Source organism: Symphodus melops (assembly GCF_947650265.1).
Source record: "Symphodus melops genome assembly, chromosome: 19".
Lineage (NCBI taxonomy): Eukaryota > Metazoa > Chordata > Actinopteri > Labriformes > Labridae > Symphodus > Symphodus melops.
This window is the reverse complement of record NC_136709.1, coordinates 11,128,328-11,144,963: the sequence shown is the minus strand read 5'-3', so window position 1 is coordinate 11,144,963 and position 16,636 is coordinate 11,128,328. Positions and strand designations below refer to the sequence as shown.

At 40.7% G+C, this 16,636-nt stretch overlaps 1 protein-coding gene and 1 long non-coding RNA gene across 8 annotated transcripts in view; both read left to right on the top strand.

Moving 5' to 3' along the window:
• The window catches only part of LOC306840734, a 30,221-nt gene extending 25,991 nt beyond the window's left edge, over positions 1-4,230 (top strand). Inside the window, exons 3-8 of one of the 2 annotated variants that reach the window (XR_013781369.1) lie at positions 744-871; positions 1,036-1,089; positions 1,216-1,335; positions 1,947-2,117; positions 2,249-2,318; positions 4,011-4,230. This is a non-coding gene — a long non-coding RNA (uncharacterized lncRNA). The remainder of the gene's footprint in view (positions 1-743; positions 872-1,035; positions 1,090-1,215; positions 1,336-1,946; positions 2,118-2,248; positions 2,319-4,010) is intronic. The other variant, XR_013781368.1, reaches the window with a different exon arrangement.
• Positions 4,231-8,006: 3,776 nt separating this feature from the next.
• Positions 8,007-16,636, top strand: part of esrrb (estrogen-related receptor beta) — a 45,135-nt gene continuing 36,505 nt past the window's right edge. Inside the window, exons 1-2 of one of the 6 annotated variants that reach the window (XM_079370124.1) lie at positions 8,007-8,077; positions 9,938-10,096. In XM_079370124.1, coding sequence (XP_079226250.1) covers positions 10,089-10,096 — 8 coding nt within the window. In that variant the 5' untranslated portion in view covers positions 8,007-8,077; positions 9,938-10,088. Of the gene's footprint in view, positions 8,078-9,937; positions 10,097-11,117; positions 11,749-15,346; positions 15,416-16,636 lie in introns of those variants that run through there. The other 5 variants (XM_079370120.1, XM_079370121.1, XM_079370125.1 and 2 more) reach the window with 5 other exon arrangements.

Sequence of the window (16,636 nt, the reverse complement as noted above, 5' to 3'; positions counted from 1 at the left end):
TTAGGTAACCATTTATTATTCACTGTTTAGAGGGGAAATTAAAGAAACCAGTTAAATGAGGTACACCGTGCATGAGCAGGCAACGCACTGTCAGCATTTATCAACCTCACTCTCCCCCACAGTGAGAAAGTGAAACTAAGGAAAGTCATTTTGTGCCCAATGAAAGTTTTCCTTTAGAAATTGTGCCTTCCATTAAGAATCAAATTAAGCGCTGCACCAGTAACCCCCCCCCCTTTAAAACTCTCTCACTCTCACATTAACACACACACACTTCTAATTCATGATTTATTATACTCTGATGTGTTGGGAGTATTGGTGTGCTGTTACGGAGAGCTGGTTTATGCACTCTACGCTGGGTAAAATGTGTGTGTGTGTGTGTGTGTGTGTGTGAGAGAGAGTTTTCAGCCATCATTCATTGCTGTGGGTCAGACCTCACATGTGACAGCAGGTGAACAGCGTCGGACAGGAAAGGTCACCGGCCGGCAGTTTGCTCGCTCTCTCCCAGTTTGCAGAGCTTAAATTTAAAAAAAAAAAGATCCTGCAGACAACCCAGGCAAAAAAAAAATCGGACTCTATAAAACAGATAATCTGCCTCTCATGCTGTCATGGCACCAGTCTGAGGTGTGGGTCACCATGACATATCCACTGGTAAAACATGCAAGCTCACTCTGCTGGATGCCTGATCCGGTCTCTCGGCCCCCTTTCTCAGTATTTCACTTTCTTTTCTGTCCTTTTGTCTCTAGAAAACTTAAACAGCCTTTCTTCCTGGCTCGTCTGGCTTCACGGACCCCGATGACAGTGAAGTCTTCAGGCAGTGTGTTTGAACATCTATTAGCCCGGCTACTCTCTTTGGGAGTCCTGGAACTTGAAGGTACGACCATACTTGTCTAATGCATGATGCAGATTTGACATTCCCCTGCGTGTGTGTTTGTGTGGACCTTTTTTTTTTCTTTCTTTTTTCTCATGTTCACAGGCCAATTAGTTAAAAAAGATAAAGAACGGGCGTCTCCTTTTTATGTCTCTTTCTCGCCGTAGGGGTGTATTTTTCTTGATTTCACAGGAGCAGCATAAAGCGGTTCCTCATAAGTGGTAAGCATATTTTCATTTCTTAATTTGGGCACAAAAGAGCGGACGCAAACGCAGGCAAATTGTTGTGACGCTGTCAGCGCAAGTTTTCCAAATAAATTTTGTTTTGTTTTGTCTTTATTATTTAAGGGGGATAAAAATCTGCTCGGTGAAGATTAGCGATGAAGTTTGACGTGGGAAACCTTTGTACCGGCCCCTCCATTGTGGGAAAAGGGCACTGATAGGAAGGCAGATAGAGCTGATCAATAGGTAGTGCAGTTTTCTCCCCAGGCCTTCTTTCATATCTCCCTCTTGTTTGTGTTTTGAAGGGGTCGGGGGGTAGGGTCTGGTAAAGTGGTGGTGTGGGCGGGCTTCTGCCCCTTTATCAATCAGGATTTTAATTACACAAGTCTAGGGCGACAGCTAGATTAGAAACCAATCGACGCTATCGGCCACAAAATCTAATTACTGTTTATTGACAGATAAGGGCAGGCCCCCTTCACTTTTTCCAAATAAGATAAACCTCCCCCCTCATACACAATGAAGAGCAGCTCATACTGTCCATGAAAGACTCTATGATAAGTAAACCCTCCACCAGAGAATTCCTCTATGCTTATGTAGAGACGTTGGCTCTATGGACTTCTCTGTTATGGACCACAGAGGATCAGTGTGCGTCTCTCCTTTAAACTGTCCCAGAAGAAGCTCTTTGCTCTGAATATTTCTAATTTCTAATTCCGGCCTCTTCTTAGATGTTATTTCTGACTTTTTTTTAAACTGTGTGTTTCGCAATTCCCTGTTTTTGCAAGTTGCTTGTCAAATGTTTGGGACGATTAAAGATGAGTAATGAGTGGCCTTTAACTTTGTTGTCCATACATAAACAGGTGAAGCATACCACACATCTCCCTGAGAGGGACCGTCCTCGTCTCTCCGCGTCAGAATCTGCCCCCAAACGCCCTCCTCTCCCTCGCCCTCGCCCTCGCACATACCAGCCGTTTTACAACCTCCGTCACCACGCACTGCACTTTGCCTCTAAAGCCGAGAATCTGCCTCAGGTAAATATGGAGTAAATGATTGGATTATTGTTCTTTCATTTGGCTGTGTAGTAATGGCTGGATTATAAACATTGCAGGGTATAGATTTCCTGTCAGATCCTATGAATCAGACATCCTTATCTCATTTCCAGACTGCCGCTCCAGCGAGCGCTGCCATCTCCCAAGCCAGGGAGTCGGGGAGAGTGTGGGGAAGCCATAGATGTGCGTGCGTGCGCACGCACACACACACACACACACACACACACACACACACACACACACACACACACACACACACACACACATAACCATAAACATAAACATGCGGAAAACAGGACAAGCACACAGTCTTCTCAAACACACATGTATGGTTCAGAGGGAGAGAGCGAGTCATAGAGACTGTTGTCACCCAGCACAGCACAGGCACTCCGAAGTCCATTCAAAGATTTCAAAAACCACTTAGGCCCCCTGTCCATATTTATTAAGCAAGTAAATCTAAGGGCTACAGTGCTCTGAATTCAAAGAGAGCGAAGAGACGGCCCACGTAGAGAGCGTTAGGGAGGGGGGGGAGAAAGATGTCTCCTAAATGAAATTTCGGGGAGGCTGGGACGGAGAGAGGCTGACAGCAGGTGCAGGGAGAGAGGATTCAGACTCTGTGATTTGGTTTGAAACATACAAAGAGAAATGTTTGGCTTTGAATTATGCAGCATTTCTTACCAGGACTGGAGATTGATGCCTGATTCATCTGATGCTTTGACATCACATCTGTGGTTGTTTCTTATGTTTCAGGTCTTTCTCTCTCCTTTCCCAGTCTGCCTCCTCACTGGATTACAAACTAATTGGGTTAAAGAGCCACATGGAGCAGATACGGCTGCACACGCTTTAGTTGGAATCCATCAAACCCACAGAACGATGGAAAGTCAACAAAAAAAAACCAACACACTAAACTGGTATTACTAAATGCCAGTGGGGTAAATGTATGCCACCATTGATGTAGTTTGATTGATTCTGAAGTTAAAAGCAAACCGAAATGTGTATCAGTGGGTGAGTGTACAGCAGCAGACAGGAGAGATTATCGGAGACACGTGCTCTTATCTGCAACAGTTATGTTTGCTTTTCAGGAAAACAAAATAACACTCCTTTATGTTTTCATTTTGTCAGAATACCCGCGCTGACTTCAATTCTCAAATCAATAAACATGTTATTGGGGGTAATATTGGAATGACAAATACAAGTGCACTTAACTTTAAATATGAGCATGTAAACAGGCATTAATTCAGATTGGTCTCAAGATAGGTTGCAACTAAATGACATTAGAATTTAAATTAAATGCTACATAACTGTCAGTGTTGTGTTGCCTTTCTCAGTAAACTGAAGAAATCCTAACCCCCGAAAACAAGCTAAGAACCTACAAACAAGTGGAGCTAATAGAAGCAATTTGGCTCAAAGTCCCCCAACAACTTTCAGTTTCAGAATAGTTTTAATGATCTTTACTTAAAATCAAACGCTGAGCCATTTAACACAACACTTGCTGACCTTATTACTGGCTTTCACAAGAATCACTTCTCTTTTACCAGGCTGCCCTAAGTCTCTAAAGACTCTTCAGCTGGTCCCTCTAGAACATTACACTCCCAGCATGTTACCATTCTGTTACCAGGTCCATATCCTTTTGCATTCATCTACCAGTCAGGGAGGCAGACAGCCACTTTACTTTTAACTAGGCTTAAAACTTTTCTTTGTGATAAAGCTCGTAGTAAGAGCTGGCTCAGGTATGGAGCCAGCTTAGACTGCAGAAGACCTGGAACACCAAACTGCCCTCTCTCTTATTTGTGTGCATTTAAATCCTATTACTGCATGTCACTAACTTTGAATATTCACATACTTGATGAGTTCCTGTGCTCCCTTGTCTTGTAGGTTCCTCAGATGTGGACAGCTCGCTGACTTCACCTGCTGCCACTATTATCAGCCTTACTTCTCATATCTCTATTGCAATATTAATGAGAATCAATGCTTATGGTGGTTTTTCTGTTTCATACTGTCTTTTGCTGTTTTTAACTGGATATTTTAAGATTTTCATATGTAAAGTGCCTTTGAGCATTTGTAAAAGTGCTTACAAATAAAATGTATTATTATTCATATTTAATTTGATTTTTTAAATATATTTTTACATATTTCAAAGGGGAAATTCTGTCTTCACTCTGATAACCATGCAGACACATTCATTCACAACGGACATGCACTGACTGAGAGCTGCCTCCGGGGCGGGATTTGGTGCCTTGCTCAAGGGCACCCCAAATGTCCATGTTTGGTCTGCACCAGGACTTGAACCAACAACCCTACGGTGCCAAACCCGAGTCCCTATGGACTGAGCTACTGCCCCCCAATATGCCTTGTTACGGATGTATGTTCACTATGTGCTGTTTTGTTCCCTCTCCTCTTGTCCAGGTGTGGCCACTGATTGCCAAACGAGGCTCACCTGCTATTTATTGTTTTGTTTTTTTATTTTTGGAGGTAATCCTGGGTGGAGACCTGTTCTCTGTCGGGGGTAGATGTTTCAGACCTTTCAGTAACAACTGGAAGTCTGACGTTTCTTTAAAGTTGCTATTAGTTCTAAATTCCAAGTGAGATTAATTTATTTTCTTTACAGCACTGAAGGGCTTGCTAACTTCTCTTGCTGATAGGAGAGTTCTTATGTGTTGTGAGTTTGTGTCGCTGCAGTGAGTGCTTCCATGTGCAGTAACTTTTTATGTGACGTTTTGTTGGTGTCTGCACTCCACATTCGTTTGGGCCATTTTGAAGTTGCTACTTGTGAGTGTGCAACATTATTGTAGTGGATCTACAGGGTGGACATTTTGTGTGGTGGTGTTGCAGTCCACATTTTGTGATGTCTTACTTTTCGTGTACTTTGTTACGCGAGGTTCATGGTGGTAGCTAATTTGCTTGTGGAAGTGGCACCCACTGATTGGCTATACCATGATTGGCTATATCATTGTAGTTGGTGCTTAACTTTTAAACAGTTAAGTGTTTTTAGATGGTGCTTTTGTATTGAATCTGTGTTCCACTGTTGACCCTTGTTAACCCTTTGTTCGCAGTAGTTTGTTCTTTGTGACATAATTGCACATGTTTTGTGAATTCTGTTTCTGAGCTGTGCAATTGTTTGACCGCTGAAGAGCTTCAGTATGTAACACCCATTTTGTGTTAATGTGTTTTGTTTAATGTGTAAATTTATTTGCACAATTCACTGTAATGAAATGAATGTTTATGTTATGTGGTATGGTTTTAATAACAATTTTTTATTTTTTTATTTTAGGGGCGTTACGGATGTATGTTCCCCACGTGCTGTTTTGTTCCCTCTCCTCTTTCTGTTTCCTCTTCTCCAGGTGTTGCCACTGATTGCCAAACGAGGCTCACCTGGCCTCGGTGCTTAAAAGACGTGTGCTGGCTTCAGCAGAGGGAGGCATTTGGAGTTGGGACTTCTGTGATTCTCAGGCAGGGATTGTCTTTTGTGATTTGTCACGTTAGTCTTAGTTGATCATTGTTCTCATTTAGTTTGTGTAATTGTAATAAATCCCATTGTTTGACTTGATTAAGGTGTTAAGTGTGTTTTAATGGGTTAATTTGTGGATTCTTGTTAGCCCCATAGGGCCGCCTGATGGTGGGGTGTAACATGCCTATTATGATAAAGAGTAAGGTCTAGACCTGCTCTTGAGATAACATTTATAAATGGGTGCTATAAAGACATCTGTACACCTCAATGCATTAAGATGCACAATATACACAATGTTTTACCCCATTATTAATCCAAATTTAAATGCTTCTTCCCCAAGAGTTACAGCCACTTATTCCAGTTTTCAGCTTATTAATGATGTAAACATCATTGGGGCTGAACGAAGCTCAGTCTGTTGGGACTGGAGGGTCACCAGTTCACTACTGGATGAGGACCAAAGTATGGAATTGGTTCGGTAGCTGGAGAGGTGCTGGTTCACTTCTCAAGTACTGCCGAGGTGCCCTGAGCAAGGCATTGAACCCCACAACAGCTCATTGGGGCCATTGTGTGCAGCCCCCTCGCTCTGACTTATCTCCATTAATGCATCTCCACAGGATCCTCTTTGTGCATGTGTATTTCAGGCCTGCTGTATGTGTAAATAGCATGTCTTCCAATTACGGTAAACCCAAATTCCCCTTGGGATAAAGTATATACCATTTAAAAAAAAAAAAAAAAAAAACACAACACTTCAGTTAATCGGCAATTTCAGTTGTTAGACATGTCTCAAAGTCACTCAAGCTACATTTCATGGCTCCTTCTTTTAAGAAACATTTTGTTCGCCAATAAAAACTACAGGTGACTAGATCTAGTGGTTTTCACCCTCACTGTCTTCCTGTTGGTTGTTTAGAGCAGCTAACCTGTAGTTAATACTCCGAGCAGAGAGAACTGAACAGGCCCGCTGTTGTCATTCCTTTAGCGCTGAAGCACTCTGCCATTACATTTATAGATTTTCTCTTTGATGGGATAATTTGCTCTTTATATCCCTCACAAATGAAGTGATCCTCAGTGCTCCTTGTGCAGATCACATTTTCAAATGCAGTTAATTGCATTTGAAAAGAATCAATGAGACTTTCATGGTGACAATATCATTCCTTTAATGTCACTTAATTTCCTCAGTGAAATTATTACATCAATAGCCTGGAACCCATTTCTATCTTTCAGCATGAATTAATCTATTAAGGACAATAATTACATGTTTGTAATGGATAGTTTTTTGTGCTCAGTGGTAAATGCAGTGGAGTCTCCATTGTGTGTCTGGTTGTTGGCACTGTCCTGACTGTCACTCATTCACTATGAATTACAGTATCAACCAGGGAAAATAAAGGATATTTCCGCTGCGGCTCTTTGGTGGCTTTGTTGTGAGAGAGCACTCCCTCTAGTGGAGAGGTTAGAGTTAGTTTGTGTTGGTTTCATGCTCAGTTCCTCAGCTCAGTCAGTCAGTGATGGAAAATGGAAATTATGTGCAGGTGAAGGTTCCCGAGAGGCAATTGATGGGAAAATAAATATGTATATAAAAAATACATGTACATTTTGTCACGTTTTTAGTAAAATGGCTCGAGTTGTTGGTTAGGTTTATTACTGAGAATATGTGTTGTACATGTGTTTTTACTTGCATGTGTTTGTCTTGATGTGATGTTGAGACCTAATAGCCTTCTGTCAGTGGATCATAATAGGGCACAAGTAATTATCTTAGCTCTGATGTGCAGGCTAACACTTGTAGTTGTCATAGTTCAATTATTAATTTACTGTATCTCACCTTCAAAACAACACCAAACAAATGAAAGTAGGTGATGCAAATTTGGATAGTCTGAAATTAAATCACTGCGTTCAATTGCCCATGTATTCATTCATCATTAGTGGACACCAGTTCAACTTTTCATCGTTAATATCACCTGTCGATTTTCTCAGGTGAAAATGTACTACATCGGGGTCGTTGAGAAGCTGAAACCAAACGACGATGTCTGCTAAAAACTCAGCCATAAAGGAAAATAAAGGCACTGCAGAAGGACAAGAATGACACTGAGTGACTGCCATCAGGGTTGGTGCTTATAGAAATATGAGCAGTGAGCAAAATCAACGGACGAATAATAAATAAGTCTAAACACCGATTCAAGCAGTTTATTCTGTCAAACCCAAAAGTAGGAGTTAAAGTGAGAATAACAGAAACAGCAGCCTCCATTTAAAACTTTTTTTCCCCATCTTGAATCCCATTTGACCTCGCTCACCCGGGTCCTGCTGCTGCCGGTGGAGGTGTTTGGTTTAGCAACAGAGCGCGCGCCGGAGGAGGAGTTGATATTGTGGCTGCCCTGTGTGACAGTTAAACGGCGCGCACAGACACACAGAGCCACAGCTGCAGCACCACAACAACCTGGAGAGACCACGGCTACTGTGCGCTGTGTTCAGCCCTGGATGTGACATGACTTGTCCGAGTAAGGTACAATACACACTCCTTTGCCTTAGTTTATCTTCCTCTTTCATATTTGAGACACAATGTTGCGCTAACTTTTTTTTTTTAAACATGGAATAATATTTGAAATGAACTTTCGACGCACCTGTGGCCATGTACTGTAAATGACATCAGTGTGCACGCGGCTAAACTGTAATTGAGGCGTGTACAGTGCACGCGGACTTGCTACTCTCTACCTGTTCCCCTGGGATTTGTGACTGAATTACGTATCGATTTAACCATTTCTGGATGCATGAAATGGTTAAATATGGCAACTTTAAAAGGCCTCGCTGTCTGTTTATTTTAAGATATATTCCGATGTGAATTTCAGAACAAGTAACAACGCTATAAAGTCGACTCTATTTTGTAAGTGTACAATTAACAGCTATATCAAAGGCATGCTCCTTTCCTTCTTTACTTAACCATAATTACATCATGTACAAATATGTCATGACACTGCATTATTTTCCAAAACATAAACATGAGACTAATCGCTGTTTAATTTGAACTGTACTTAAAAGAAAGAAAAATGAAGGCAGTAAGAAAGACAATTTACTTCTAAACCAAACACAATTAAGCCACATTAGTTTACCGTTCTGTTTTAATAAACTTTAGTGTTAAAGAGGCGGTTATCTTGCAGTTATTTCTTTTGACAGGTTAATTTTGTAAATGTTTCTTTAATACCCCCCCCACACACACACACACACACACTCTCACACACATCTTATTTCATAAAAAAATCCACATTACACTGATTAATATATATATATATATATATATATATATATATATATATATGTTGACAATCGATCAGTGCTTCTCTTAGTTGTCATACTCCTCTAACTCATCCACATGTGATTGAGTGTATGCCTTGTGCAGCTCTATTCTTTATTTGTATCTGATCCCTGCATGTCAAATCAGCTGTCACCTGTCCTGATTTTTCTTTCATAACAGAGCTGATAAGAAACACAGATAGAAGCAGCAGGGTTTTCATATAGCTCATTCTGCATGACAAAAGTCTGCGAGGTGTCAGTGGCAGCTTTGAGAGGCCAAAGGAAAATGCAGGAATGTGATTTATCAAGTGAAGGCACTTATTAAAGTGAAAGACAGTACACTGGCTGGATATCAGAGGTAATATTGTAGTCTACCTGTCCTTGTATCTTCATCTCTAGTCTTATGCTCGATCAGTTGTTTGAACTTCTAGTGTATGTAGTGTGGGTTTTTTTTTGGGGGGGGGGGGGGGGGGGTTTGCAATGATTTCACACGAAGGATTTTAATTTGTCAATTTTGAAATAATGAAATTATGTTTACATCATTAATAAGCTGAAAACTGGAATAAGTGGCTGTAACTCTTAGGGAAGAAGCATTTAAATTTGGATGGGGTAAAACATTGTGTATATTGTGCATCTTAATGCATTGAGGTGTACAGATGTCTTTAATATGATTTTTTACATTGCATACCGTGTACTGTATGATCAAGGTCTGAGGATTGGGTTTATTGGTGATTTTGTCTCTCTTTGAGGAATTAAACTGACAGGTGTTGATTTGGCATCAATCTTCATTGGATTTTTATTTATTTAGTCATTTGCATTTGTCACAAAAAGAGAGCAGATGCTGTGTGATCTGTGCCGCTGTGGAGGCAGGCACCATTGCTGCACATCAATAAGGCCTGTGATGATCAATAGGGATTGCGTGATGTTTTTGCATTGATTATAGAAACGTGAGCCGATGAATGGAACCGGATTCCTCTCTTAAGAGATTTGCAGTTCCTGTCCAGCCGAGAAAGACCAGTGAGCCTAACACACCTTTTTTTTCTTTTCTTTTTTTTCTGTATGAATCTGCTGGTAGATCTGGACTCCACCTCGCTCACTCTGAGTTTTACTGAAGACCGTCAGCAGGCACTTTGTGAGTTTTCCAAGAAGTGAGTAGGCTGCTGTTTTCTCTCTGATCGACTTGGCCAAGTGTCTGCTGTTGTGGGACTGCTCGTTTCTCCAATAAGATGCCATGGTAAGCTCTGTTCTTATAATGTGGGGATACAGTAACATGGAGACCCTCACTGACTGTGAAATGGTATCTGCATTCTCGGCATTCTTACTGGGCTTGATCAACAGTGAAACACTGGCGGCTCTTAAAGCTGGGGTTAAAGAAGACAGAGCTGGATTTTCCGCTGCTTTAGAAGCTGATGGGCTTCCAGAATATGAGTTATGGCTTGAGATCATCTCTCACAGGTGGTGAAAGGTTTCACAATGGTACCTCACATGTAACACCCGCAAATGGAGCCAGCGACACAGCTCAATAAATACATTTACTGTCCTCAGTGCTTTGAAAGCTATTGCTTTTTGAGAGTGAAGTGCTGCAGATGCACTCGACTGCTTGTTGGAGCTTCTGTGGTGTGGATGAGGCTGGTGTCAGATTTTACTTTATGTAACAGTAAAAGGCTTTATATTGATATCTTTAAAATGCATTGTGCAGATTACAATTGGTTTTTTTGTTGTTGTTGTTGTTGTGTTGGTCAAGTTCTGAAATGGGGAAGTTCTCTGTTGCTTTGAGGGGAAAATATCTCCCTGTAGGCTTTTCTTTAGCTTTCTCTGATGCATCATAATGCACACATCAGGGGATACAAACTGAGAAAACAATGCTTCTGTCGAGAAACTTTCTCTTAATTTTCATTCAAATGTTGGTAAACTCTTAAAATATATTTTTAAACTATAGAATGTAAGAAATGTTGCTTTTTATTCAGGTCCAAACTAAAAGACAGAAATCAATATGTTCCTAAAAATGCCAAATCTACGGACAGACACAATCTTTCATTTTACATGAATGTTATTTTATTGAAATCTAACTCTTAAAGAAAATGTGAAATTATGTGACTCTTTTGTGACCTTTTTTTAATTGAGTTGAAAACTTCATGTGGCGGCTGTTCTGTTGTTCATGTGATAGGTTGTTTCGTCTGTCTGTGTGTGTGTGTGTGTGTGTGTGTTGTACTTCAGCGGAGTGTGCGAGTGAGCGTTTGGATCCCTCCTCCCCGCTGCTCCGCCGGCCCCTCTGTCGCTTTAAGTCCTGCCCCTCGGAGCCAGCCAACAGCAGCTGTTCCATATTCATCAAGCCCTTGAGTCTTAAAGAGCCCTATCCCGTCCATGGAAAGAGTCATTCCTCTCGCTCGCGCTCTCATGCTCTCTCCATCTTAGTGCTCATCCCGCTGCTGCTGCCGCCGCCGCCGCTGCTGCTGCCTGCGCTTCTCTCTCTCTTTTTTCTCTTTCTCACCCCCCCTTTACCTCACTGTCTATCTGTCCCTCCCCTCTTCACTCTCCCTCCCTCCCTCTCTCTCTCTCACACTGTCATACACACTTACCTACACTTAGACACACACTCTTTCTCTCTCTCTCTCTCTCTCCCTCCCTCTCTCTCACACACACACACACACATGCGCGTGCCCACTCAATCCATCAGAGCCCAACATACCTGTGCAGGCTGGGGGGAGCGGTGCTGTAGGGGCTTTTCGGCAGCGTTGTCTCTGAGGGTGCCGCACGATCTTTTGGGGGAAGAAGCGGGTCTCGGTTGTTTCCTCTTTCCTCTTCCTCTCACTCCTGGAATGCTAAAACTGGACTGATGGACATTTCAGAACTTTGTCTTCCAGACCCTCTCAGCTATCATAACCAGTAGGTGCACCTTGTGTCTTTATTTCCTTCTTTCACTTGTTAACCCATCTCTTGTCATTTCCTTCATGCCTTCCTTTTTGAATGTTATTCCTTTATATCCCTCTTTGCTTTTTTTTAACAGTGCTTGCCCTAGTTTTGTAGTTTTATTGATTTAACTTGAACTTTTTTTTTTTTAACATTGATATACTTTTCCAAGCCTTTCTTTTTGTCTATCCTCTCACAGCTTCTCACACTCTTAAACATGCGCCTTCTTCTGTTTATTGTTTTAAGGGCTCTTAAATCATGCACAACTTGACAGTGTAGAGCAACAGGGCAGGTGCAACTGTGTAGCGTATGCATGCGTGTGTCGATTTATTGTGTGCACACATCACATCGCGTTTGCCAGTCTTTTTTAAATTTCACACAGAGCATGGCGGATTGATTTCACTCGCCTCTCTGTGAAGTGTGTGTTTTCTCGCTGGAGAAGTTGGGGTACCTGTCCAGTCGGGTTAGGAGGTTGTTTGTTGATGGCTTAGTTCCTAGATCGGGCCGCACAGGAAGAATGCAAATCATGTTTTAGGGAGATGGGATTAAAGTGAATCTGTTGAATCGAGGGAGGATAAATTACACATTGTAATATTCCTAGCCGGAGAAAAAGAGATGAAAGGACCCTGTAACCTCTGTGAGCCGGCAGCTCTGTCCCAGCCAGTGGCACACGAGCTGCTCCAGTCTGACCGCTGGGACAGACTGAGCTCACAATACCCTCTTTTAACTTTGTAAAGCCATTAATTACTCATAGTTCAAACTGTAAAAACAATCTCAAGTAAAGAAAAATATTCAGTTTTTTACATTTTTGTTGGAAGACTTTTGTGGTTATACTTTAGTGTTTACTTCCTTATTTCAAATGTCTGAAATATGATAATAGATCATTTGTAAATAATCTGTTTTTTTTTCTTTTATAGCGTTTTAACGGATTAAATAAAAAAGGTAGAATACATAAGAAAGTTGAGATTTGTTGAGGATCTTTCAGAATTCTGCAGATATTTCATTGACCTGTAACAATTCCCTGAAAACTCTTTTTTTTTTATTCTTTGTCTTAAAAAAAAGTCAACAGTTAAATCTGATTTAAGCATATTTATTTAGCCTTATTGTTTGTGCTTATAGCCACATTTTAATGTACATTAAAAAAAACTCTGTGAAATAAAAGAATCCAGAGCTGACTCGGTCAGGGTTTATTGCTCTTTCTGATCTGCTTTTAATTACATGTGATCTTTACTTCAGGCTTTAATTACTGCAACTTCAAAACGTTTTCCCCCCAAAAATCCTTATTTATATCTTAGATACATGTGCAGAAATCTCTTTTGTATTTTCTCTAAAGTGGATTTTAAAATCTTGGCTTCTCCCTCATGTCTACATCCAATACAAACTGAAAATTGAACATTTCGAGTGTATTTATTTAGATGTTTTTATCCTAGAAAATATTTTCTCAATTAATGAGCCATTAAAATGACTATAATTTAAATATACAGCAGCCCAACAAGCAGTCATATATATTTTTAAAAAGTTCAATTCTGCAGATATTTTTCTTCTTTTATTTCATCATATTCCTACATATTTGTAGAAACAAAGAGAAGAATGATCAAACATAAAGACAATTTAAGTGATCAGTCAAAGTAATCTATTTTTTATTTAAAAAAATGTACATTGTCTCTTCTCAAACTCAGAAATATCAATTACAAATTTCCTTTTAAAGTCAAATATAATAATGACTTTATATGCTTTAAAATAATAATTTTCTCTTTTGTGACTTTTAAAACTTTGTTGCATTAAATGTAGATTTGATTTGTTTTTCTCTCCTAAACTAGACGAGCCTTTAACACTGACGCATGGCAGGATCTTTACTGATCTTCACTTTCAAATCAATTCCGATTCATATTTAAGAAACCCTGCAAGATAAAGCCGTTGCATTTTGTTCCCCGTGTTGATAACGTGATCAGTATGTAAACGTGTCGTGTTTAGAAGGACTTTGAGGGATTGCTCAGTGAATGCTTCGACGTCAAACTGACTTCAGTGATTTAGATGTGCACATGTGAGGAAAAAGTTGACTGTAATGAAAGATTTTATGGTCACTCCAAAGCTAAACATCCTTCACATTAGTGAAAAAAAACAAAAAAAACAAAACCCTTTCAGTGATGTCATGTCAACCTGTCAGGAGTTTGTCTCCAAAGTGTCGGCCTCAGACTTCTGCGTGTTGTTTCAGGTTGAGCAGTGGCTCTTCTCTAATTGTGCAGCGGTATGTGCAGACCCCCTCACTGTGGGCTGGTTGTTGCGCTGGTGCTTGGTAGAGAGGATTAGTGGGACGTATGTGCCTCATGTAATTAGCACAGCACTGTTGTGGAATCACTGTACTAATTCTCTCTATAGATTGACCCGAGGGCCATCGCCACTCTCTGGGATTTACATGGAAAGAGAGGCTTGCTATCAGATTTGAGACACAGCCCGTTTTGTTTGCAAAAAAAATACAGCTTTAATAAAAGTTTAATGATGTCTGTTATATAAATTCAGAACAAAGATTCATGTTCACATCTCTGTTGGTATCAAGCCAATAGAAGTGAACCAGTTATCTACTTTTGCTTGACTTGTTTCAGTCTAAATACCGTTCAGCTCCTGCAGGGAGACGAGTCATTTACTGTGCGAGTCTGACAGGATTGTTGTTGATCATCTATTGTAGTGTCAGTTGGCTCCACTCAGAAGTCAGCCGATGCAGACGATTGTCAGTTTGAGTTCCTGGCTGCTCGCTGGAAAACACACACACACACACACACACACACACACACACACACACACACACACACACACACACACCTACACACACAGAGTGTGAGCGGCCGTGAATTGAGATGTGACTTCTTTCTGCTTCTTAAATGTTCCATCGACACCCTGGCTTTCTTTAAGCCACAGCCATAAACTAACTAGGCCATCCAATTTCCTTTGGTGAAATAAAAAGCTTTTTAATGCATTTTTTTTCTCGAGAAGTTAGAACACATTGATGAATTAGATTTTAACTTATTTGACTTCATTCCCAGCCTGCTGCATTAGAGCCTGCTAACACCCATCTCCAGCAGTCCGTCCGCTTGATTCTTATTAGGTTTCAGAACAAGGCGAGGGAATTGCATTAGTGTATCTTAAGTTAAAAGCTCTTTGCTCTTTGACCAAGTGTTTCATTGTTATTGGGTTAATCAGATTTTTGCTGTCTTCATGGAGATGCTATCGCAGAGTAGAGGCAGTGGTGGGTAACCAAAGCAGCCGTGCACAGACACTATCCAGATGGGATCAGCTTACGGTAATTTGGTTTCAGAATACATTACCAGAAGAGGCTCGTGGCCGAGAATGGCCATCCTGAGCTACAAGCCAAGAGCTGGTGCCCTCTTTCGCTGCAGCTCCAGAAAAACCCACCTGTCCCACTTGCACCCGGCTCATTTCCCTGAGCTTTCAGGAGGTGTTGGGATATGTGCCTTTTCTTTCTTTTTTTTTTTTTTCTTCTTTTTTTTAAGAGAACCAAATGTTTTACAATTCAGTTTGTCATCAAATTCTAAATACTTCCTTCTTGTACCAACAGGGCTTTGTTGTCCAATTCATTAGAGAGATTCCTGAGTCCACTGGCCACGCTGGAGCCCTCTCATTTCTGGTATCTAGTATCATTACTTTCACTGTAAATATGTCACTCAGCTCTGGCTGAGTGGGGGGAGGGGGGAGCATGTTGTCTCTCTCTAGGCCAAACGGGGATGCAGAGTATATTGACACTCTGTGGATGTTCACTGTTCTGCAGCTCCAGAGGTACTCGGGTTCACAGGCTGGCACATTAAACTCACTTATTCATTAGTAGTGCTGCTTAATTCCACAGTTGATTAATTTGAAATTATAACAGTTTAAAAAAAAAAAAAAAAAAGCATGTTACGTCTAAACTAGTTCTGTCTTAAATCCTTTTTTTAATTTTATTTTACATTTTCTGTTCTGTGCTTTAAAACCACCTTAAAAAGATGTCATGTACACCTCTTCAAAGAAAATGTCACAAAAATGTCTTGGCAGAAAGTATTAAATGAAATGTTTTATGTCTTTGATGTAGTTTTAATATTTTGGCCCTTGAGACCCCATCTGCTCATTGGCCTTCACACCTTTCACAGAGCCCACGACTCTTTGGCTCTTTCTCCACATCCATAAGTCCAGAAACCACAAACCTTCACTGAACGCGTCCCTTCTGATTTCTTATCCATTGTAACCTTGGACACCTCCACCGCAGCAGTGTGAGAATCTGTTTAAAAATAACCAGGTCCATTAGTCTAGAAGGATAATGCTAGCCTACGTGGGCTCTCATGCCCTTGTGGCAGCAGAGTGCTATCACTGACACGGTGCGTCAGCACTTCTTCCTGTTGCTCCAACATTGAAGGGCTCCTCCTCCTCATTTACACACACACACACCCATCCCTGTACACACACGTATACACACACACACACACGCACGTACTATCTGAAACATCAAAAATGAGTCATCAATAGTGCTTTCATCTTAGTAACACACTTCACTTAGTAAAACATGACATTTTCTTTTTGCCAACTTTTCCCTGTTCTCTTCCTGAGTTTATTTTCAATATTTCCTCATCAAATACATTTTCACGACAGCAGCTGTTTTTTTTTTTTTTTTTTTTAACAACTTTCTTTTTAATGAAGTTGACTGGGTAAGAAAATGGGATGGAAGCTGGGAAACTATACAAGTCTTTATCAGTGAAGGCTATCTGTATTGAATGGCTCGTTTGAAGGTTATGTTTTGGAGCAGTAATTGAAATGCAGAATAACATTAGGATCGATGGTTAGCTTTGTTTATTTATGAAATCAATATAGAAACTGTCCG